Source organism: Cyphomyrmex costatus, unplaced genomic scaffold (assembly GCF_001594065.2).
Source record: "Cyphomyrmex costatus isolate MS0001 unplaced genomic scaffold, Ccosl1.0 scaffold296, whole genome shotgun sequence".
Taxonomy (NCBI): Eukaryota; Metazoa; Arthropoda; class Insecta; order Hymenoptera; family Formicidae; genus Cyphomyrmex; species Cyphomyrmex costatus.
The window spans coordinates 587,895-613,556 of record NW_017277082.1 but is presented as its reverse complement, the minus strand read 5'-3'; the positions used below and the strand labels follow the sequence as shown (position 1 = coordinate 613,556).

Below are 25,662 nucleotides of genomic sequence, written 5' to 3'. Positions count from 1 at the left end.
AAAAATTAAACACTAGTCAACAATAACTTTGTCAGGTAGATAATACTGGCTGATTCTTAAGAAATTATTAACGCTGACTCTGAAAATAAGTCCTAATTATTTGTAATCGACATATTTCTTTTTAAAAATTATACATTTTATTAACAACTCGTATGAAATTTTTTTAATCGGAACGATTTATTTTTGTTTCAAGCCTTTTATAATGAATGAAAAATCTATATTCAATACGCTATATATTCAATAGCTATTCTATATAAGCAGAAGAAATAAGTAGAGAGGAATTTTTTAATTCATATTACTGATTGAAAATCCTGCCGATTTCATAAACTTAGTAAATAGATTTGAAATAAGAAAGATACTATAAGAATATCAGATCAATTTAACATAAAAAAAAGTAAAATTTGACGATAATCGTTACCAAAGAAATACTATCCGAGATTACAATGGTATCGATTTCCGCAGAAGATTACGCGAAATAATATTCTGAATTTGAATAACGGAAAATGAGGGGGAAAAAGGGAGGGAGGAAAAGAAGAAGCGGGAGACAGACAGATATGGCGCGCTGCGTAACTTTTCCCTTTATCCGCTCATCCCGACGTCGTCTGCCGGGACCCGACAATGAATGGATGTCAAAAACGCAGCAATTAATTCAGACCTGCGGGGAACAAAGGCGTAAGAATACCGTCGGCCGTCGTCTCGTACTCCAGAGAAGTTCTTCCTCGGAGACTCTCACCGAAGAGGAATGAGATGGTTGGTTGGCAAGAGGGAAAGAAAGAGTGAGTGAATAAGAGAGAGAGAGAGAGAGAGAGAGAGAGATGGGAGGGAGGAGAGTAAGAAGAACGGATGTAGGAGGGGAGAAAGTATAACTGGCAGTGAGGTAGCAACGAGCGGCAGGGCACAATAGTCGGATCATCCAACTTTACTTTGCTTATTGTAATTCAATTTCACGGGGCGTCCGCCTGTTCCTCTCGGCGCACTCGCTTGCCCGCGTTCCCTTCCTTATTTCCCTCTTTCCACCCTGATGTCTTCCTCAGTGCGAGAGAGATCCTCGTTGGGGATTACAGCGGGAAGGGGTACACGAATGTCTAGCAAACCGACGCGGGAGATGGACTTGACAACTGTTTAACATCCTCGCTTACAATGCCGATCCCATGCCGGTGGTCGCGATCGTGCCACGCCATTCTAGCTGCACTAGAAACTGAGGGAGTTCGCGGTTCAACTCGGCCTCTCACGTTCCTGTAATTTACGACGGCGTGTAACGCGAAGCGTTTCTTCCGCCTCTCTTCCATTGTCGCGAGCGTTTTACCTGTCCGACGTGATTTCCAACGGGACTATTCAGAATGTAACTGTTAAATATATATAGTTTATTTAGTTTGTTTCTCTTTTGTGAATTACAATGCAATACACGTAAACTACATTTTCTCTTTTCCGTTGTTCTCCTGCGAAAGCGTAAAATATTCGATTTAACGATTAATCGCATAATCGTCCGTAAATCTATCGCTAATCGGTAATCAATTGCGATACAAATTCACTGCTCAGTTTGAAAAATATATATAATCTCTAAGCCTCTTTACAGGATTAGTGAACGTTCCAATAATTCCTGCTCGATTAAGATACCTCGAATCGAAAACAGATGTATGAATCCCTCACGGTGATGCCGTCAAGCATGTAGGGTAAACATCGGTAACTGCTTGGGCGGTGAAGGGTAAGAGGATTGCATTCCCGAGCAATATCTTGCACCAAATTGTGCACGGCACGAGACATCCCCTCTCTCTTCCAAGCTCTTCCACTCGTGTTCTCCGTTTCTCACTCTCGATCCGCCTCTTTCTCTCATCTAGTTTCTCATCTCTCTCTCTCTCTCTCTCTCTCTCTTCCTTACCTGATTCACCGACTGGGCTTCAACCGGATGGCTTCGTAGCGATGCCACGGCAAATACGTGAATGTTGACTCAGCCAGCTATCAGACTCGGTACCGGCGCGCTTTATTCGAGCTGACTAAACATGCCAACTTAGATTGCCATAACACTGCGCGAGAGCTACCTGCCACCAAGACCTCCCATTTCCACCTCGGTAACGCACGCGACGTTCTCCGATCTACGGTGACTTTCGAACGATATTCGTCCCGGTAATATTCCGATCGTCGTAATATCGAGATTACAGTACCGTATCAGACAGTTCGTCAACGAACACCTGAATGATTTTTATTTATAGACGACAACGACTCAGAAAGATGAAATCGAGAGTATTTTGTACTACAGATTTTTATAAGACGGTAAAGCTATTATATCATATTTTGAGATAAGGAATAAAAAATGAAATGTAACAAATCTTAAGGAAAAGTTGTAAGATTTTACAAAGAGAGAGGGTCCCCGTTCTTTCTTCTAAAGGTAATTGAATTATAGCAGTTCATTTCCATATCTGCAGCAATTATTAAAAAATGAATATTATTTGATAAAATGACATTTCTTTACAAGATAAACTGAATCTGATCCAGCAAATAGAGAGTCCACCTGAAACTTTAATTAACCTAGATAACGAACGATCTGAATACTAGACGAATGTAAAAAAAAAATAACTTATATTAAGATGATATAAATTTGGTGTGTACGCACGCCTGAATTATTCTCTCGCACTTATCAGGCGCGACTTTGATCGAGCGCGACGCTAACGTTTATCGCCATCAGACACGGTTGGCTGGACTCCAGCGAGCAGCGGCTATTACGTAAACAAAGGCAAGACGAGGAGCCCGATATAAATCACACGGCGCATTATATCAGGAATTAGCTGGGTGGCGCGTGGCCACGCAGGAAGATCGAAACCGGTCCGGCGGCGGCGGCGGCGCGGCGCGGCGCGGCGGCCGTAGACCGTTCCAACGGAGCGTGATCCTTTTTGAGTTACCGCTTAACTCCATTACACGGCCTTTCGCTAATCTCTGCCCGCCCGCACTCGTGCGAGCAGGTGCATCCGCGCTCCGTTACCCACGACTCGAGTTATCTCCGTTACACTTCAATCAACATCGAGAGCGATCTGTGCATTCGGGTACTGTGCGGGCTCCGTTCTGACGGCGTATCAATCGAGCTCTCCTTATTCGCCGCGCTTACCGCCGAAAGCTGCCTCTTCATGGTTGTGCATGGTCTATCGCTTGTTAGACCGCAAATAAACGGGATACTCCTGCATCTCCCTCTTATAGATATATATATATGGATAATACAGTATACTATACGGACCATTTCTAAGCAAACGTCGATCAAATACTTGAAAGAACACGATAGATTAGAAGTCTAAATTTTCAATTCAATTGATATTTATGACGAGCTGTGATTTAAAAAAATATTTTTAAATATTACATATATAAAAACAATGCCTTATTTGTTACATTTAATATTCCTTTAAAGCTATCCTTTTTTTTACGCATGATCCAACTCTAAAAATAAATAAATAAGATTACATTCCCAATCGAGGATTTAGGATCTCCCTCTAATGATAGATAATATTAATATGTAGTATGGTCATTTATAAGAACGTCGACGTGTTTGAAAAGAAATTGTAGGTTCGAGATCTAAACGGCCAAGATCGAAATTCTCTCTAAATTCAATTGATTGTAAATGCAGAAGAATTAGTGCCACACAGAAAAACTTAAACAAGAAAACGTAAGTAATGAGTGAATCGATCATTACAGATCGTAACGTAAGCAATAGCGAAACTAACATGTTGATTTTTTTGTCTGCAATGACTCTTACCACATCGCAATATTCGCGACGAGTCATAATTAAAAAAAAATATTTCTGAACATTATGTATAAGAGAACGTCTTATTCGCCACGCTTATCGCCAAAAGCCGCTTCTTCATGATTACGCATGGTTCAACGCCTAGACCGTAAATAAATGAGATATTCATGATCGATAGGATTTTCTTCTAATAATGGATAATATAGTATACTGTATAATCAATTTAGAACGTTAACGTGCTTGTAAGAAAGTAGTAGATTTAAGATTGAAATTCCGAATTTATTATTTAAGAATGCAAAAAAATTCACAATATTGCGGTAATTTAAATAAAATATTTCTAGACATTACATGTAAGAGAATGCCAGTTTCAAAAAGAAAGATTTATAAATCGTAGTACTCTCTTAATTAATAAGTATCAGTAAAATACAATATGCTGATATACCTAATGCATCAGTAACTAAAAAGAAAGATGTATTAGTTCCTTCATGGATACTGAATATAATTTTACATTTCAATATATACACGGATATAAGTTTATCTTTCTCGAGTTGTTCGCTGCAAAACAAAGTAAAGCATTGCGAATTTTTTTGTCACGACTGGTTGTCGACCTCCCGAGATATCGCGTTAAATATATGTGCTCCTGCATTTCTTTTTACGGGCTTTATTCGAAACGCCAGAAGGGAGGCTGTGCCATCGCGCGGTTTATAACGGGAAAATTGTGGCCATTCGTTGTTATGATTCCGACCGTGATACGTGCCTCGCGATCGAAAAGACACGGGACGGAAAGCGACTTACACGCGACATACGGCCGGTTATGATCGGGCGTAAGTACGCGATATAAGATGTCGTACGGGCAGTCATAAACCTGACGGACACGAGCGGACATTCCTCGCTTTATTATCTGCTTTACTACTTTAATATAATAAAAGTCGAACCGTGCGGTAACGGACTCGTCGCCTTCGAAAATCCGAACTTTATCGGTCGAGATCTAAATTCCAGATTGCTCTGTTACAGACTTTCTTTATTTTGTAATACCACCCCTCTTTGTGTGGCGCTGTACCCTCTATACTATGAATATATATTATACAAAATGGTCCATCATACTACCGGAAATTACTTTAATGCCGGGAACGACCAAGATAAGGAGAACGACGACTGTTTCAATGCTGAATTATAAATATAATATAATAATTGTCAAGATATACATAAAGGAATGAAGGAGAGATTGAAACTTTTCGGTGAATTAATCTGCTGTAGGGACACAAGAGTGCTTTATTTAATCACTTAATAGAATAATAGATTTTTCATGTGTATGCGTAAATTAAAAATTTCTTTGGGAAGGAGCGTTAGTCGAATTACTGCGAACTTTTCCGTCCTACGTGAATCTCGATTCGGATGCTGCGAGTTTCGTAGAAATATCTAGGTATAAACTGACGTTTCACGTCGGATGTCCTTGTCATAGGACAACCTGGCACGAGCTGGGAGACGGTTAATTGCGGTATCCCGCGGACGAAACGTGCTCCGGATTCTGCAAAGGACAACACGGAACAAGCTCTAGACTGAGCGTTTCGCTTTTAAAAATAACATAGTTCGTGTGATATCTTTTGATTTTATCATTAAAGATGTAATTATCTGCAAAATTCTTGATTATAAGGTAAAAAGTCGACATTGACGAATCTGAAGTAGTAGTTTTTAAATTTGTTAATATTTTTAAAAAGTGTGTATGTGTGTGTTTTTCGAAAATATATACAGAAGTTCTGTTCGCATTTTATAAAATGTCCAATTTACAGCCTTCAGGTGTACGGAAAAAACGATTTTGCTGAACGATCTAAAAATTTACTTAGATACAGAGCCGAAAATAATGTTGTTGAAAAATAAATACGTTAGAATCAAAATAAATACCGTAGAAAATTCAAGCATGATGAATAATGCTGCAAACAGTTCCTAGCAAACAGTTCAAGCGTCCTACATAATTATTTTGATAACCTAATAAAATTATTTTGAGATCTATACATATATCTAGCTAAATTTTTTAATATTTCAAAACCGTCGATCCTTTCCATGTATGCTTCACAAAATCGACAATATTTGTAATGCTAAGTATCTAAACAGAAATCATTTTATGTATATTATTTATACGCATTCAATGTTGTCTTGTTTTTAATTTTCTTTATTATTTTGCACAATATTATATCGCATAGCATAGAATTTTATGAATCTGTATCATTCATTAATTGAGACGTCAACAGATTGCTTCCAGTACTTAATCAAATCAAGACTATATCATTTGCGTTGTAATTTTTCATTCGTAATATTTATACGATTTCGCGCGCAGCACGTAAAGTATTACTTTAGATTTTCGGTGTCGCATACATTTAGCGTTTTCCGATTGCATGATGAAATTATACGCACTACACGCGGTTTGTATCTCGTAAGCGAGCGAGGCTGATTCAATGCGAGTTTCATATACACGAATAAGTCGAAAGGAAAAGAAGGGCGTAAGAAGATAGGGGAAACGTCAGTATACTCTCTTGTGAAAGGGCTCTCTCTCTCTCTCTCTCTCTCTCTCTCTCTCTCTCTCTCTCTCTTTCTCTCTCTCTCTCTCTCTCTCTCTCTTCCCCAACCTTTCGTTTCTTTATTCCTTCCTTCCTTCCTTCCTTCCACGGTGCGATATGAGACCACGCGGTGTATATTTCCTCAGGTTATTACATGCACATTCTATTATCTTGTATTCGTTTCTCCACCTTACACCGCCGGATCTCTCATGCTTCCCCTCCAGCCTTCACTCCTCCAATATCCCGTGCCTATGCCATATTACACGGGCGCGCATGCAAGTTTAACTCTCCCGCACACCCCCACAATCCCCCTTGCTCGCCATCACTTTCTCCGTTCTCCCCCTCCTTCCATTTGTGCCGGTTTGAAATCCAAACTCCTGGAGATTGGTAGCGGAAGGCACCGTTCCCCGCCTATCCCATAGGGAAATACATAGCCAGGCTCAATTAATGCCCTCGGAATCGAAATCTTATTTCGTGCACTCGCATTCCAACTTCCAACGGGTCTTTCACTAGCTCGCTACTTCTTTCCGTCTATCTCTATCTCGTCATTTTTTTTTGTTTCTCTCTCTCCGACTTGGTCGGAGTCTTTCTTCGTTTCTCTTCGCGATACTAAAGGAAATCACAAATGAATACGTAATGCGTCCCCGCCTGGGCGACCGCAACGGAAATCAGCCCAGTTGTTTTCTCGGTCCTTCGTTTTATCGCTAGTGTATTTTATTCCTTCATTGTGACGAAGACATCTCGCGCGAGCAGAGGAAAGTCACGGAATTACGATTGGAACAAAAATACTGTGCCAAAATCTGTGTCATTGATATATACATGAGAAAATTATAATATAATTATTTTTCAAAAAATTATTGATTATTGTATGTTATCTTAATCTCTATATCATAATTATTTAATTATAAGTAATTAATTAATACTCAGTAATATTTAATATTAAAATTATTGGTTGTGGTAATAATCTAAAAAAGAATTTCTCCTCTTATTTGTGTGACTTAGGGCCTTTGTTCCTTTTTATTATTCGTATCGCCACTTTATCATTTTGTTCACGTCTACGATCCAAAAAAATCTCTCATTTCTTCATTTTCTTAAATTGGAGCTATTATCATTATTATTATCAACGTTATATCGTTGTTATCAAATTTAGTGTGGAAACCTGTAGCAGCAAAAAATTTATAGATGTAATTCGTTGTTAAAATAAAATATGATGCCGTTCTATCCAAGAGAGTGCAACAACGATTGTGTAGGCCAGTTTATCGGTACGTGTCTTCACGAAGACTCGACTTTCTGACCCAGTTACGACTTCACGTTCAAAAGCGGAAAAATATTGTGACATCTTGATCAATAAAGTTCAGACTGCGATATACTACGTGGGCAGATTTGATTGTTTTTTTTCTTCACTGTTATTCGAAAATTTATAAGTACAGAAAGTATAGAGTTGCGGGATAGTATATCGCAGATATTACGACGAGTATTACATCATTTGACCAAACTACAAATCGTTAGCAGATAAATATCACAACGACGTCGTCAGTGTTTAATTACTTTGATGATTAATATTAACAATTAAAACGGTTGAAAACATAAAATAAAGCTTACGAACAATTGTTCTATCAGTCAAAGTATTTTTGAACGAAAGAAACGATAATAATTCTGGGGATGCCGTACAGACGGGAGTTGGGCTTTGCAAAAAGACTTAACCAAGTTACTCGCAAAGTAGCGAATGCTGCTGCGACATTACAATGTCGAAACAGTCGAAAGTCCGCGTAACTGGTGCTATGTTCACGAGCGATTCGCATAATGTCCGAAGTACTCTGCCGACCAAAGAGAACGCGAAGAGAGCGCCCTTTACCGCCGCTTACTTTGGAAGTCTTCGTATCCGCTCGTGCATAAATAAAGAATATCCTCAGTCGCCCACGACCGTTTCTATCGCGATCTCTTCCTGCCTTCAACTTCACTGCCTTCCCTAGCTGAACCCTCCGCTGTTTCTCCTCGACGCCTTAAACTCTCTCGTCGGGTCTCGAGTTTCCACCCTCCGGGCACCCCCGCTCTTAGAAACAATGAGGCTCCCAATCGCATTTGCTATTCCCCGGTTCCATCGTGCGAGCCGAGCCCACATCCTACTCCTTACCTACCTCTCTTCCCCTTCTCTAAGCCCACGAAAGCGGTTCACTCGCGAATCCTTTTACATTTTTATAAAGCAGCTTAATTCGCTGCCAAGACGAAATGGCACTCGGAACTCGCACGCGGAATCGTGTCGTACGGAATAGGACAAGGAAATTGGGAAGAAACGAGAAAGACAGTCCCTTTAGTGAATTTAACCTCGATAAGGGATTTTGCAGATTTGATCGTTTCGTATTGTGCAATCTCATCGTCAGCAATACAGTCGATTGCGAATAACAAACTGCATAAAGATAATTACCGTAAATCGGTATTAATTAGGATCGAGTGGGAATAATTTTGGTCTAAATTTTAATAAGTATCTAGATAGCACGCACGTCCAAAATCAGGATGTAAAATATCTTAAAATGTCTTTAAGTTATCTTCTGATTTGACGTGTGCTTAAACATCAAAGTTTAAATTAAAGTTTCTCTATTTTATGGTATATATAAAATATATAGGATGTCTATAAAGTCCCACTCAGGCTCTATATCTCGGAATAGACATGGATTTTTGGCTAAAACATTTTTTCCATAACTAAAGCCATTTCTGAGATATAGGGCCTGGATGAGACTCTGTATGTCGTTCAAAAATCAATAACAATAATTTTTACATTTGTTATGAATGAATGAATGCGTAGATCATTTTATCTCAAGTTCAAAATTGTACATTTTTTAAAGCATCAGTTCAACTCTTCTCACCAATAAAATACGATTTAAAAAATATAAATAAATAACAAAGTTATTTTTTTTCGCATCTTTGAACTTTAACGAAATTCACACGCTGTAATTTTCTATCTAATAATAATTTCTACCAAAATGATAATTCCACGAATTTCTAACTTTAATTGAATGAGCACAAACTCAACTGACAGAAGAGGAAGGTGCTATGGAACGGCGCGCGCGGTGTTCGGTAGGCAAACGCGGATATGATAAATCATAGCCGATTAGGAACGTTAGCTACGGCGGAATAAAGAGAGAATCATCAGAAAATTTATTTCTCCGTAAAGAAATTATTACTGCTATTACGTTGGTGAACGAACATGTGTTTTAACTGACCCGAGGTTAGGCATTTGCTCGTGCTGTAACGAGAACTTTACAGCTATAGAACTGTACAACATTAGCACTTTGCACAAAAGAGATCCCACTTGCAAAATTTTCTTTCCATAAAAGAGATGGTTAATTATATCAAGTCCCAGTAAAAATCAAGTCCCAGTAAAATTAATTAGTTTTCATATACAATTATACAATGTAATTTATAATATGATGAACAAAAGATATTATAGACACAAGATTCAATAATGGATAATTTTTTAGAATTTCCTTAGTGCTCATCAAAGGTACTCTGTGTGAACACAAGTTTTATATCTTTGATGTATTATACCATAGTTCAAAAACTTATTAAGCCTTATACCTGTGTCATCTCTTTTATTCACCACATTATATATGAGAACTGATTCACTTTATTGGGACCAAATTTTCCATTGATGCGGGGTTCCTTTATTATCAATATTCTATTTATAATTTTCAAATTTATATCATCTTGCAGTGTAGTTCTGAATTTAGCGTTATAACATTATTATAGTAACTTTCACCTAAAGTTGCCTAAGGCATTTTATTTATTCGCATCTCTGAAACCTAATCCGCCAGTATTACATTTATTTCTCAATATCATATAATTACATATTCGATGCTATCAACGTTAGATAATTATATCCCTCAATATTAAACATCATCTACCTTTCGTCTCCTCACGTAATAGTTCGCCGCGCCTGTACTAAAATGCTGATTAATATTAACCGTGTTACTCTCGCTGTTGTGATTAATACGACGTATCGATCGGCATTATCTCAGCACGTAATTAATTCGAGAACGTACATGGGCTTACCGTAAGAGTTATTATAGTTAGAGTCTCGTGTCTAGGTCGTTTCTGATCTATGTATCACGCCTATTTTACATATATTTTATACAGTCACTATAATTATCACGATCAGAAATCATTATAGATAATAATTGAACCGTCTTGTTCTATAAAGAAATTATTCCGTTTCATTAATGAATAATAAAATCGTTTCAACGAATCATTTTATACGAAACAATTATAAATTTAACGCAAGAAATTCTCTTTTCTCTCTCTCTCGTATAAAAATGATTTAATTTCTCCACAAGAAAATACTTTCACGTATCACAATAGTTTTACACAGACTTGTGCATTCAATGTAAGAAACATCAGTTTGACATCACTCTCAAGTCGGATTTCTGCCGACGTTACACGCATTCCTCGCTCTATCGACAAACGTCAAAGTGCATCCAGCCAGTTCTTGTCGGTGGGTGCTGGCCTACGTCATAATGTCGGTTCTCGGAGGCAGTGGCAACGCGCCGTGCCGCGCCGCGCCGGTTCGGTTCGGCAGTCGCGGTTTTTGAAAGCCCTCTCGACGCAAAACAGACGGCAAGGTTGCACACGAGGTCCGGGCTATCCGCAACCGACAGCGCAGTAGAGACTGCGGTTACCAAACCGCAAGCTACTACCGCTCCAACGGTGGCGAAGGGTCAGCAGGGAACTAGCGGTCCAGCCGGAGCCGAGGCGCACACCAGCGATGCTGTAAACCCCCTAACGAGCTTACTTCCTCGTAATATCTGAGCGTTTTAGTTCAACCCCTAAACGCGCTAAAGATAAATTTGTTTACGATTAATTCCTGGCTTCGACGCACCGCGCCGCCGGCCCAAGAATTTTCGAGTCGAGAGCGCGAATTTTACAACGTACAACAAAATTGAATGGCACTGTTCTTTTCGGCAACTGCTTTCTCGACAAATTACACAGACGTAATTTTTGCATATCAGATAACATCCTTCTGTAAGGATAGAAATTTGCAGTCCAGTTGTAAAAGATTAATTTGAGCATAAAAATAAACGTGCACTTGTTTGTTCAACGCTTTAAAACAATTGGCGACAAGCATATGTCGTAAGATTTGGTAATAGACTTACATATAATCTCTTCGTTGCTATAGAGTACACCTACAGTCGCCTTCACCAAGCGATTTTTGTGCATACACGTAAAAAATGCTTAATTAAATCAATTCGGATTGAGGTAAACCAACTCAATCTCAGAGTTAAATATGATGAACTAACTGTCGGGTTGCGTAAAAGAAAATATTTTAAAGTTCCTTCAATATTTTCCTTGTGTTAAATAAGTATTACATTTAGTTCTATAAAATATTTATAAAGTTAGCTATTATTATTGGTAGTGACACACGAACATAATTGTATTATCAATTAAAATAATTTTATGAGCATGATGAAATAAATCTGCAGTAGAATAGATTAATTTTAATATTTGACTGAACTATTTTACAGAGTATAACGGAAACTCAGTAATTTGTTGATAGTAACAATTTCGCAGTAAACTCGACTTTGTCATCGAGTAAAGTAAATTTCATAATTTACCTTATAGGACAATTTATTAAATTTATTTGATCTTTTGTAACATAATTTAATCATATTCATTAAAACTTTCTATTATACAGATCGATTGATTGATAGTCGCACTGGAAAAAATGTTTATCGCCATAATGTGACGAGAAGTGCATGAAAATAGTTTGACCATTCCCCCTTTATATAGGTGGATGTCGAATCTCACTCACGAGTATAAGCGCCGTCTGTTAGATAACTCCGCAAAACGCTCCCTCACTCTGAATCAAAGTGAAGTATCATCAATAACTTATTGAATTCCTGTTACTTCTACGTTACATTTGCGTTCATTTACTACCAATAATAATTTAGTCAACTTTGTAAATATGTTTACTATATTATACTACTCCATCATTAAATTATCTAAATAATCAGTTCGGTTTACTTTTTCATTCACGATTTATTCGATCTTTTATGTAGATGCAGAATTATAAGTAGTTCAAATCATCCTTCTAAATATTCAATATTAATACACTTAACTACAGTTTGGATCGGTCAATTTTTAACTAAATTTTTTAATACATTGTACCACGTTGAAGTTATTTATGTATAACTTGATTGTGTTTTCTTTTCGACTTGATTCGAGTTTACTTAACTCAAATTACGCAACCCTAAGGCTTATAGTTCCTCTCAAGTTTTTTTTACATAACGAGCGAGTATAAAGCCCATTTTACAATTGCATAAACATAGTTGTAAGTGATTGTAGTTGTAAGAATTAATTATAGGTACATTTCGTGACAGAGATGGTCATAATGAAAAGATTATGATAATTGTATACGGCACGAAATGCTTAAAAATTATCACAAAATAACAAAAATCCATCCTATTACGCAAGTCAATAAATACAAGAACGACATGTCGTGCACCGATTCATTTAAACGCTTTGACTTATATTTTCCCACCGCCGTGGAAATTGGCCGTGGAATATTTACGGGGTGATTTCACCTGGATCCTCTTCCTCTTTTCTCGCGACATCCATCTAAGGAAAGCTCCCTTCGTCGTAGAGTCTCCTCGTATACGTCGCGTAAGTGCGTGTGTCCGTGCGTGCGTAGACCACATAGTACCAACTCAAGCTCGCGATCTCTCGCCGAAGAAAAAAAGATGCCCCTTTATCCTCGCACACTTACAAAGCCTGTCGTCGTCGATTGTAATAAAAAGGGGAAAAGTGGCTACGGGGTGGCGGAGGAAGCGAAACGGAAAGGACGAAAAGGGGATCGAGGAGAGTGGGCCGAGGTTGCCGGGCAAGGAACGCAATCGAGCGGGATTAAACCTTCTCGATTGCTTCCAACTTCGCGCGAGTTTTCTCCCTTTTCCCCTTCCGATCCCGCCACCCCACGTCCCCTCCTCCGCGTTTCGTTGCGGTGAAAAGACGGCCGCGACGATGGTGTGCGGGGTCGAGCCGATTCCATCTATTCCCGATGCTCCTCGGGGTTAATTGGACATTTTTTATTGTCAATTTGTGATTGAGATCGCCGGGGGTCTTTGTCGCCTCGAGGTGGGAATAACGGTGAGGCAGAGAGGCGAGGAAGTAGAAGCGATCCTGAAATGGCGCTTTGTCGGCGAGCTCGCATTAGGCTACCCTTTGTACCTTATCGAGGGCCACGGATATAGTCGCTCGTCTTGGGAAAGCCGTTCTGCGGGCGATTGTTCGGGAAGACCACAAGGCGAAATCTTCTATGATATCATCTCGCATTATTGATGCGAGAACAGTCGCGCGTAACACACTCTAAGTGTGTTATATATAATATTTTATATATATATATATAATGCTAAAAATTTAAGCTATTCCTATTACTTCGAAAGAACAAGTACTCATAATGATAAAAAAAATTATAGAATAATAAACCTGATATATATATATATATATTCTCGGATACATCATCGGCTTCAGAATCAATAAGTATTTGTGAAGTAGGTATTAAAGATCGTGTCTCAAATTTTTCAATAGTTCGAAGCTTGAGACACGACGTAAAGAAGAAATCGCAAACGAGGTGAGAACGAGATAAGAGCGAGGGATGGTGAGAGAAGTAGATGGACGAGTGCGCTTTGCTAGACCGGCGCGGTGCATTGCAACAAGGACAGCCAAGCGCAAGACGAAAGATGAGCGATGAAAGGGGCGAGACAGGATCCCTAGGTAAATCACGCGAACGCTCAATGCGCGCTGCGCCACGGAAAAAGCTCTTGAAATATTAAACGCGCAATTACCAGGCCTATTCAGGAAGATGCATCGCACGCGACGCGACGCGACATGCGCAGAGGGACGAAGAAGGACGCCGGTGGACAAAAGTAGAGGAAAGAGACGCGAAAACGCGTGCGGACACGGGCTGTATTCCTTCTCTTTTACCGCGCGTCGATTCAGCCTAGTGATAAAAAGCGCGCCAGGCGAAGAGCTTTCGAGCTTCCAAGTCAGATACGGGACCTGCGTAGCGAAAAAAAAAAAAAAAACGGCGCGCTGCGCAGTTATCCTCTCCCGTCTCCGCCCCTGTCTCACTCTCTCTTTTGTTATCTGCGTCGAGTCGTATCATTGTTTCCGTTTTTCATTCACCGTAATCCATTACGAATTGTCATTAAAATCGGCGCTGTTAAGTATACTAGAAGATAGGATGGCTTGCTCTCGGCCTTGCTATTAGATGACGCACAAAGAATTTCTAAAAATTGCTACATTACGCCACGCGCTCTTTATTTGTCTGCAATGGAGATCTTAATTATAATGGGTTATACGTGATGGGTTATACATGCGTTCTAACTTACCTCATTTCGACATCAATCCAGCTTTGTTTTGCATTTCCATATAAAATTATTTAATTTATACAAAATGAGAGGGCACAATCACTATAGTTAAACGTTATCCTATACTAAATTACCTATATGATTTTATTTGATTTCGTACGATTTCATCTGGTTACAAACAATTTTTTATCCTGGTTCGAAATCATCGCTTTTTATATTACTTTCCAATACAATATATGATACAAATATTTATATTTTTTCATAATTCTTCTATTTTATCAAAAATTACGTGTAATATACATTCCTAAAATGCGCACAAAACATAAAACTCTGATCTAAAGAAAGACAAATAACAAAGGATAAAAACCAACAGAGAGATATATAAAGATCTGTTTAAGAGCATTTCGGGAATTTAACTCTTATTACAAAAATCAAATATAAATTTCAAAGCAGTATTACCACTATTTTCGAAACACCCGTTACACACGCGTATGCATACGCGCATAAGACAGAGGAGAGACGAGAGGTCGACGGCGCATCACGTATAGCTATACATTATCTAGCAGCCATTTCGGTGGCATCATGGCGTGGCCGTCCGGAGTTTACGGGCTGCTCCATCACGCGGAGCTTAGCTTATCTCAATGTGACACAACATATCTGAGGCTTCCGTCTCCCGTCGGCAGGAAAACTACTGTCAGCTGCGACAGGTGGTGGATTCGGAACAATTCGCGGTCAAAGTATACGCGGGCGTAGTAGTGCGCGGCCGCTCGTTTTAGGAAGTTCCCTCGAAGATTAACTCGGCGATTTATCGCAAAGGGAAGGGTAGGTAGGTTCGGACAATGTAACTTCGGAAGCCGATCATTATTGCGACCGTCGCAGTCATTTCGCTCGTTTGTAGCTTGGCCGCGGTGACTTAACAAATTATTCTCTTTGATTTTAACAGAATATTCCCAGTATCGACCGTTTGAATCAAGTATCGCTATATATAGATGTAACATTACCTTCGCAATTAGGAAATAAGTATTAAATTAAAGGTGCTATTACGTCGCATGTTAATCTTGGGTCAACAAAATACGTCAGCATATTTTTGGAAGCAATTTTGCAAGAATAAGTTAAAAAAAAGCTCTAGTGTTGACTAAAATTTTCTATTAATACTGTATTAACCCCGAAACCCACACACACACACACACACAGGTCACTTGAGATATTTTTATATCCTAGTAGCGAAAAATATATATATATTGTAAAATATTATTTTATATGTACATAGATATTTTTTAACATATTTTTTTTTCTCAATAACTATTCTTTACGAACCTTTAAATATGCAAGTCTGTCAAAAAAAAAAGCGTCATATTAATTTAAAATCTTAATCTTTTTTTAAACAATATTAAATTTCTTAATGCGATTATTCCATTTAATATTTGATTTACTTACTTTTATCAGAAAATTGTAATTGAATACTTATCTATAATTATTTCTAAATATTAATGAGCCAGAAAACAATCAATAATATTCAATATAAATATGTTGCTAGTAATAGCAGTTTTAATTGGAATGTAAAAATACTTGAAATCGTTTACGTAAAATAAATTAGGTGATTATTCCCGAATTGATATTCGATCTTTGGAAGTTATAAATCGATACTAATCTGACACATACGAGTATACGTTTGTGGAAGATTAAAATTGCTTTAAGAGTCGTACGTTAAATGTGGAGAAGTACATTTTGTTAATAGTGGCGAAAGTGATATTCTTGGTATTCCAAGCGTGACCCTGAAGCGACGTATTTTTTCCTCGGCAACACATAAGCTCCCCCGGGAAGCTTCGCAATCATAAACGTACTCGAATAGCACGAATAGCGTGAACAATCTCTGCTCGAGACTCGAGCAGACCTTCGGGGACGAGGAACGACATTGCACAGAGAGTAGAGACGCCACTTACGCCGCGCAAACATTCCACCTCCGGTTCACGTCATCCCCCTTTCTTCGTGTTTTTCTCGTCCGTATAGCCGGAAGACCAGCGAACGAAGAGGAAAGTAGGCGCGCGTCAAAGCGGCGGAAGGAGAAAAGGCTTTGCAGGAAGGTTACGTGAGGAACAAGGGGATGGGCTCCTCGGGGTCAGCCTGTGTCCACAAGATGCTGCGTGGGAGGACAGGGGAAATTGTCGTAGGGTACACAGCCACCATAACCGACGAGTCGTCGCGCTGAATGACCCGGGTCCGTATAAAATGCATGGGATTTCACTCTAATGCCGACCAGGGAGTTTGCCTGGGAGCATATTTAGCTCTGCGCAGATGTATGTAACAGGTCCCTTTTGAGCCAAGGGACGCGAGCACGAGATGGGACCGAGACTGGCCAAAGGATGTGCACACATCTGTAATCCTTGCTCCGGTCGGAATTACGAATAGGCCTCGCGGGAGAACCCTTCAATGACGTCGGTCGATCCCTTAACATTCAACCCCGTTGACGACTCTTGCGTCACTTATGTACGACGTGCCGTTGCGCGAATTTATGTACATATTCTGAAGTCACGGATATTGCATTTCTTTTTCACAACGTCGTATCTTAGCTAATTATTTGAACTTGGATCTTTCTTTTAGATATTCATTATGTATTCTAAAGAAGTTCTTTACCCTTAACATTTCACGATTCTTCATTCTTTCATTATTCCAAACTGATTAAATTTCGTGAAATGACCTTCGTGGCAGGCAGGTAGGTATAATTGGAGCACAGTATAATTAAAGAATTATAACAAAAAAATCTTCTGTGTAGTTAACTTTAAATTGCAATGATATTGCTCTAGTGCAATTACCTTCGTGAAAATTAAAAAAAAGATTGTAATCAACTACGAGAGAATATAACATGAGCTGTATTTAAATATTTATGAAATTTGCTGATTTTACTACATTATATTAGATTTTTTTTAGATATTTTTGACATTCATACTTAAGTTTACACTACAAAATTAATCTTCAACTGGTTGGATTTGTATCCACAAAAGAGCTGAATACAACATTAGAATAACATTATTTTAGTAAATCCCCTAGAGTTATAAAGTTAAGATTTAATGATTTAATCACACATACTGGAACATCGTCGTCTCTTTCTCTCTCTCTCTCAACCAAACATATAATGTTTATGATCTAATCTATGACCTAATCTACGATTTAATCTATATAATTTTTTTATCTATTTTTTTAATTATATACCTTAATCTCTTTGTCATTCTTTTCAGTTGTCTGTTGTATTATAAATCGTAAACGTAGCCGAGTAGTGTTTTCAATAGTTTAGAAAAAAGGATATCGTTTCGCAATATTTCGAAAAAGTTATTTCCGCAACGCGCGCGCGTGTAAGGATTCGGATTGCACACGCGTGTTCGTTGAAGAAGAAGAACGAAGGCGCCACGGGGGACGACAAGCCGGAGGGTTTCGTGAGGCAAAGTCAAACAAATCATATAAGATAACATTAAAGTACGACGACGCAGCGGAGAGGAGGCTGTCGCACGATCGGGGGTTGCTGAGCATCAACGATATACTTTGCGCCCCGTTCGATTCGAGTGAGTGGATATCTCTCACTCAACGGAGAAAACAAAACGAGTTTGTGAAAAGAGGGGTACGTGGTATGGTTGTAAGGCTGTACGTAGGTAGAGATATTGCTGTGGTGGACGAAGGGAGGACAAAAGAGAGAGAAAGAAGGGGAGAGAGAGAGAGAGAGAAGCGAGCGAAGGGAAAACTGAACACCCTGGGGAGTCGACAGCTCGTTACGCGAGACATGGTGCAACTATCCCGGTTTTCCATCCTCCTTTCCTAGATTTTCTCTCCTTTCCATATCTATCTTCCTTCCTCTTTCTTTCTCCCTCCCCTTACTTTACTCTTACCCACCTCTGTCTTGCCGATATGTTTTTTCTCCCTTTTCGTTTTCTCTATCTTTTCCTCCCTCTTCTTTGCATCTCTTCTTTCTCTCGCGATGCCTCTCGAGCTTACAATGGTTGGAGTAATATCCCTCGCGTATGTATACATACATACATACAATACGTCTGTATGTCTCTTGCGTATATGTATTACTACTCAGTAACAAGTGGGTATTATACCGGGGGTTGGTGAAGCCATTACTGTCCCGAACAGTCGCCTGTTCCGACTAACGGGATGACGCCGCGCCATCGATGGCTAGCACGGTTTATGCGTTGCACTAGTTACCCGTCCCTTATCCTTGGGCTTGCTATAGTTTTCCAGATTGTGGTTACGACGGGTTATCGCGTCGTACTATCACCGAACGTGAACTTTCTCTACTTACTTGAATTATATAATATATATATATATAGTTCAACTCTCACATTTAAACACACTGAGTACACTCATGACACGTTTGCGTTCGTAAGATCAATTAGGCAGATTACGTAGAGAGACAGAGAAAGAGAGAGATTGTACCAAACAGATATATTTTTAAAAGCTATATTTATGTTACCACAAAATTAATCTATTTTGAGATTTTTTCTAACGTTGGATTTTGTGTTATCACCTCATTTTGTTTTACCTCAAAAAGAGTACTTTTAAAATAGATTTAGCAATTAAAATATTAATTCATCTGTATAGTAAATTTTGTTAAATAAAAGTTTTTAACTCCTTTGTATCAAATTTTTAAATGCTAATGAAATATTTTGTTTACTTAACAATAAATATATATGCAACATTTGGGAGAGACAATGTAAAGTAATTTTAATAATATTCTCTCTCAGATATAAGCGATATTTATTTTTGAATGTTAGTTTCTTGCAAAAGAGAGAGAGAAACCGTATCATTATATGTATCCTTGATTAAAAATGGATCTCTAGTTGCCGCGAGCAAGTCTGTGCCTCCCATTTGTTTCCTTGACTACGAAACTTCCAGACAATTATCTGAAGTACGCTTCGCATTTTCCCAAAAAGCGGTAAAATCCTTGTCGGCGTCTTTTTTCGTGCGTTCACCGTAAAGGAGCGCAGCAAAGGAGGACTGAAGCAAAGGAGCGGCGTAAAGAGGGTAGAAAGGGGCAGAGGGGCTCGGTAATGACTGTCGCTACTTTTCCGCCGTGTCGGAAGCGCATTGCGCCATTTCCGTCAGACCGGAAGTGCGGTAACAAAGCGCTTCCGGCATGCGGTCTCAAGGAGGTTGTTACGACGAGCGCGGGAGCACTCGGTGACATTTCAATGAACTTTGCGGCGGGTACCGTTCTCCTAAAGTTCAGCGGGTTTAACGTAGTAACGTGCGTTTCGGGTGTTGACGAACCGGCGGTATTAAGTGTCCTATTGTGTGCCCTCGCGAGTGATATTAACTTGACTTCCAGGCAAGGCGGAATCGCGTCGTGTGTAGTCGAGCAAAATCGCGAACTATTAACCTCATTCTTATAACAAGAAGAGCATTCGTTAGTCGAACGTGCTGCAGTCGAATGCTTATAGAATCGAGCAGACTTCTTTCTAGGCTATATACGCGTTACACTCGATACAACGTATTACAGATCGCAAATTCTCGAGATTCATATTCAGATCTCTACTCAAAGCACGATAAATATGTAATTTATTTCATCGATTTTCTGAAATTACACGTTAGCAAGTAGATATGCGTAGATACGCGACATTAAGTGGCGTATCCACGCACGGACATAAGATAGAGCATCTCTTCTGTACCTATATTATATTTACGATAAGTTGCCGTATATCACGGAATCGCGCCAAACACATGCGAGTGGAAAATAATTTCCTGGCATAGTTTCCGATCTCGAAGCGTGCATTGGCACAACTTATTCAAATCTTTGCAACGCGAAGACGTGAAATAAAAGTGACGCCTGGGGAAAAGCTGGCGTTATTTTATGAAAATTACATCTCTCGTTTCATATCCACCTCCCAAAACGTTGGAGCCGTATATGTTGCACTTGTTACAGATATTACGTGTAACATACAACGCCAGTTGTGTTATTTCGAGCATCATGCATTCTCACATTAGCTTGTACGACCTGCAGAATAAATGTCATATATTACACTATATCCAGAAAGTTTGGAAATTTGAAAATATCAGTTTCAGAAACTTCGATTATGAAGTCATCAATTGGATCAAGTCGCGAGAGTTCGAATTATCCAATCTGTACTAAAATTGTCTTATTATTCATGACCTAGATTTTAAATTCAAGTTTCCTCTATCTTTAATAAATCAAATTTATTACTCTCTAACCTATTTATGAACATAAATGTTTAGTACAATGTTTATTGGGTTATTTTAAACGATACTATATTAAGGATTATTCGGTAGATCTTTAAGTCATAAGGTAAAGAGATATTGAACGATATCGGACTAATTTCATACCACAGTAAAAGAAATAAATTTAGAAAAATAAATTAAAGAACGAAAAATAATCATATATGGCATATACGGAATAAAAAATATATAGGTTACTGTCTCCGATATTAAATCGTCTTGATGCCCTGTCAAGTTATCTCCGCTTTATATTATTTTGTGAGAATATTTTATTTCTCACAGCCAAAGTTCCGAAGTTGGGATTCAAAATTTTGGCACTGAAACATTCTGCGTTTGTGATAGATGAGATTTAGTTGGAACTTCCAAGCAAGGTTGTCATACGCAACGTAAAAGTGACATTTGTCCTGATTTCAAGTCTGCACCAAAACGTTCTATTTCTCACAATTCAAAATCTGTTTTCCTCGATTTCTGGCAAATGTTTCTCAGTCCGAAATTGCCAGACACCTTCTCAGATTGTCGAAACGCGTGATTACCGACGGCATTCGCGAGTCGTAATTTCGACCACACGCGCATCGTAAATTATATCTCTTCGGGTTCTGCTACCCAAATAAAACGCTGAAAGGGTCAGTGAAGAGAGGTTTGAGTGAAGAAGTAAGGTATAGCAAGTGGTGCGCATGCGTTATAAAAATATATAAAATGCAATATATGGTAGACAGCAAAAGTGGCAAAAATAGTAGCAGAAAAGATACAGAGTACGGAGAATAGCAATGGAATGAGAGATGGGGGAGGGAGAAGAAGGAGAGAGAACGTGTCACCGGGAGAAGAGAAAGGGTACAATTAAAATTAGCGCAATTCAGTCACTCGCCGGTAATTCGCATGCCTGGCATTTATATTATTAAGTCGCGCAAATTTCTCTCGTCACTCTACCCTTATCACTTTTGTATGCGTGCACTCATACAACTATTCTGCCCTGCTTGCCCTATCCGCTATTCACGTTTGCCACGTTATGCTTTCCACGCGTTTTCTCGGTGGCGACCGAATGTTGCCATGATTATCGTCGCCGGCAAGGAAGTAATCCCAGGTTTCGAAGCGAATTACGTTTAATTACTCTTATTGCTAGGGTCAGTTGGCTTTATTATTCCCTCTTCAATCACGTCCTCTGAACGCGCCGTCATTTGACTTTTTAAGCTGTCCCTCCCGCCCTACGTTGACCCTGCCGACGCGTTTCCACATCCGTGCTTTTTCTATATGCGTGGCAAAAACATCGCATTCCAAATGAACGTGCGAGCACAGCTACGAGTAATTCTCGTTAACCCGCTATTTCACTCAGCCACGCCGTAGGCCGAAAGGATTGGTATTATATAAACGTCAACGTCAATTTGCTCGCAAATGCATGAACCATTTCAATTCTTTAAGAATACGAATGTTTACCGAAAATGACTCGATGTGAGTCGAAACGTTTGTAAATTTGAATAATATGTATATTTTTAATTTTTAATTATTGTAAATTTTTAGCACAAAAAAATAGTATTTAAAAATAAAAATAAGAAGAAGGAGCATATACCACACGCTGGTTAAAAGTAGCGAAGATTTCGTATATTTAATACTACTAAATTTACATAATTATAATAAACGTTTCGGTCATTAATGTGACCATCTTCAGTATACAAAAATTTATAATTTAATTCACTAATATATTATAAATGAAACTAAGTGCTAGAGCACAACTTTTCGCATGTTTGTCAATTATTCTATACTATAAGATATTAAACAGTTATAATTTGTCAAAATATAAAAGTCAATTCGCAATAAAATGGTGTCAAAATTAAAAAGTGATTCGCATAACGTAACAGTATACAATATAATTTTCTTCATGTCATTACAATTCAGATGATGAGTTTGTTAAAGTATTGGCATCATTGATTTCTCAAATCACAGTTGATGCCAATACTTTAACAAACTCATCATCTGAATTGTAATGACATGAAGAAAATTATATTGTATACTGTTACGTTATGCGAATCACTTTTTAATTTTGACACCATTTTATTGCGAATTGACTTTTATATTTTGACAAATTATAACTGTTTAATATCTTATAGTATAGAATAATTGACAAACATGCGAAAAGTTGTGCTCTAGCACTTAGTTTCATTTATAATATATTAGTGAATTAAATTATAAATTTTTGTATACTGAAGATGGTCACATTAATGACCGAAACGTTTATTATAATTATGTAAATTTAGTAGTATTAAATATACGAAATCTTCGCTACTTTTAACCAGCGTGTGGTATATGCTCCTTCTTCTTATTTTTATTTTTAACTCAACCACTTGATCTTAAAATAGTATTTGTCAAAAACTTAAAGTTTATTATTTTTATATTCCTCTATCTCATAAGGCATAATTAAATTTTTATAATACAATGTACTCTAAAAGTAAAATATAAAAAATAAAAAATTTTTAAGATGTTCTCTCTGATCAGCCTTTTACATATTTTTAAATCCTTTATTTACTTAAGGATTAAATAAGACATAATATATACGGTACATATATGTATGTAGAAAGAGAAATTAAAATTATTGTTATGACGCATAATTTAATAAAATAGTATTAAAAAAGCAAATAAGTTTCCTTACCTTTGGATGTGTTCTCCTAGGAAATGCTACCTTTGGGTCGATCTAAAACAAAAAACCGTTGAAAATTACATAAGCTACTAAAACGTAATTAATACAGAAAAATGTCATGAAGTAACATATATAAAAATTTATACATAGCAACTTGTTTAAGTTTCTCGATGATAAATCTCAAACTGTCTCGAAAGCTCTGAGTTCCGCTGAGGATATAACCACGAAAAGAACATTATGCGCCACATGCGAATTCAAACTCGGAGACAAATCTTGTTCGCCTGCAAGTTTTGTGGGAGGAAGGGTGAGGCAAAGAGAAGAAACAAATATGAAAATACGGCAAACAGAAGAAACAATATGAAAATAGGTATTACACGCAAACGCAGTGGGAAAACGCGCAAAAGAGAAGAAACAAGAATAAGCGAACAAAAGGGGAAGCTCTCGGAGGACTGTTTTCCCAGTTGAAAGCCCCATTACAATTAATTACATAGTAATAAAGAGTAGGTGCTCGAGAACTCTGAACCGACTAACCGAAACCTCGGCTCCTGCCGCCACTGCTGCTACCTTTTTTCACTTCGTGGACGATCCCGAGGGGAATGAACAAACCTACTAAGTTGAACATAAGAGCACCTTACGTTCTGCGCTTTCTAAAAAGGTTGAAATCGTCCTGACCGCTTACGAAACCATAGAATTTCCAGTGCGATGGTCGCATAAATTCTGACGTAGCGAATCGGTCCACTTAGACGCGCGTTTTGTTTCTTCAAGACTGATATTGGCGAGTCTTTAAAACTAATATTTTTCTGATATTTGAAGTGTATAAAATGGATGAGTTTGATAATCGTAAAAATATCATACAAATTTTAATTAAATTTATATTATAGGTATATTATTAATTACATTATATTATTGCGCATCATTGTATGAGACTTGCATTATTTACAAGTATTATGAGATAACAACATCATGAATATTAAGCTCATGGAAATCCGCAAGAGTATTTATTGTTAATACTAGAATCTCTGAAAATACCATCCTGCTACTTAAACGCAGTTTAAGTAGGTTCAGCTGATTCCGCCAGTTGTTCTAATGCTAAATGAAACAACGTTTCTTCTCTCTCTTTCTCTCTCTCTCTCTCTCTCTCTCTCTCTCTCTCTCTCTCTCTCTCTCTCCCTCTCTTCCTCCCTTTTCGCATTCTCATTGCTAAACGTTACTATTTAGTTTGGAATTTCACCATGTTGTCATCGTTTTGCCAACTAGAAAACTATTTCGAGTTATAATGAAAAGGCTCTTTCTAAACGTAAAATACATTTACAGCAAAAAAAATTAATAAATACACTGCAGACATTCAACAAAAATATTAATAAATTAAATATAAAGGATTCTGATTTATCGATGTATTATTAATGCAAATAAGTTTTTATTGTTATATATACAGAGTTTTACGCGTATACAAAACACTCTACTTTAAATCAACAATTCAACAGCAGCGTGGTAATTCCCTAGAAATTCTCAAAATGGCCCCCTACCCCACTACAGTTCGTGGAAACTTACTCATGCGCGCAAACTATAAAATTTTGATTCCTCTCTGTTTTACATCTGACATTTTCAACGATCGCAATGTCGATTAAATATTATTGGATTAGCGTGTGCTTCTGCCCGTGCTTGTAATTAGCTTTAAGAGCGTCATTGACGTGCTATAAAAAGCGAGGTATAGTCTGTGAAACCGAGGAAACGCGAGTTTTTACAATTCTCTAGCGCCAGGCTTCCTCGAAACAGAGAGCGACCGACACCCCGGGCGGTGGAAGCCACAAACGTGATAATGACAAGCAAGAGAACCCGCCGCCGCCATCACCACCACCAGGTACCGTCACCGTCATCATGCACCCCTACATAACACAGCGGTTCTCTCTACCTATCTCTCTTCCCATACTCAGAAACCACTCCCGTTTGCATAATCCCCTACGGCGAAGTTCACACTGGTCGCTCGCACACTCCCGGACAAGAGAGGTGTCTCGACGTCGTCGTTGTCGTTGTCGTCGACGACGACGAGAGACGTGAGACGAGAGAAAGTCTTCCCGTCGTTCTTTCGCTTTAGTAATACCTCTTCTTCTGATCTCGTCTTCCGATATAAAGGAAAAGCAGGCGGGGGGGGGGGGGGGGGGGGGG

At 38.4% G+C, this 25,662-nt stretch overlaps 1 protein-coding gene across 1 annotated transcript in view; it reads right to left on the bottom strand.

The window, feature by feature from the left end:
* Positions 1 to 25,662, bottom strand: part of Rbp6 (RNA-binding protein 6) — a 652,248-nt gene that overhangs the window by 224,670 nt on the left and 401,916 nt on the right. Inside the window, exon 5 of the mRNA XM_018541612.1 lies at positions 23,509 to 23,550. Coding sequence (XP_018397114.1) covers positions 23,509 to 23,550 — 42 coding nt within the window. The remainder of the gene's footprint in view (positions 1 to 23,508; positions 23,551 to 25,662) is intronic.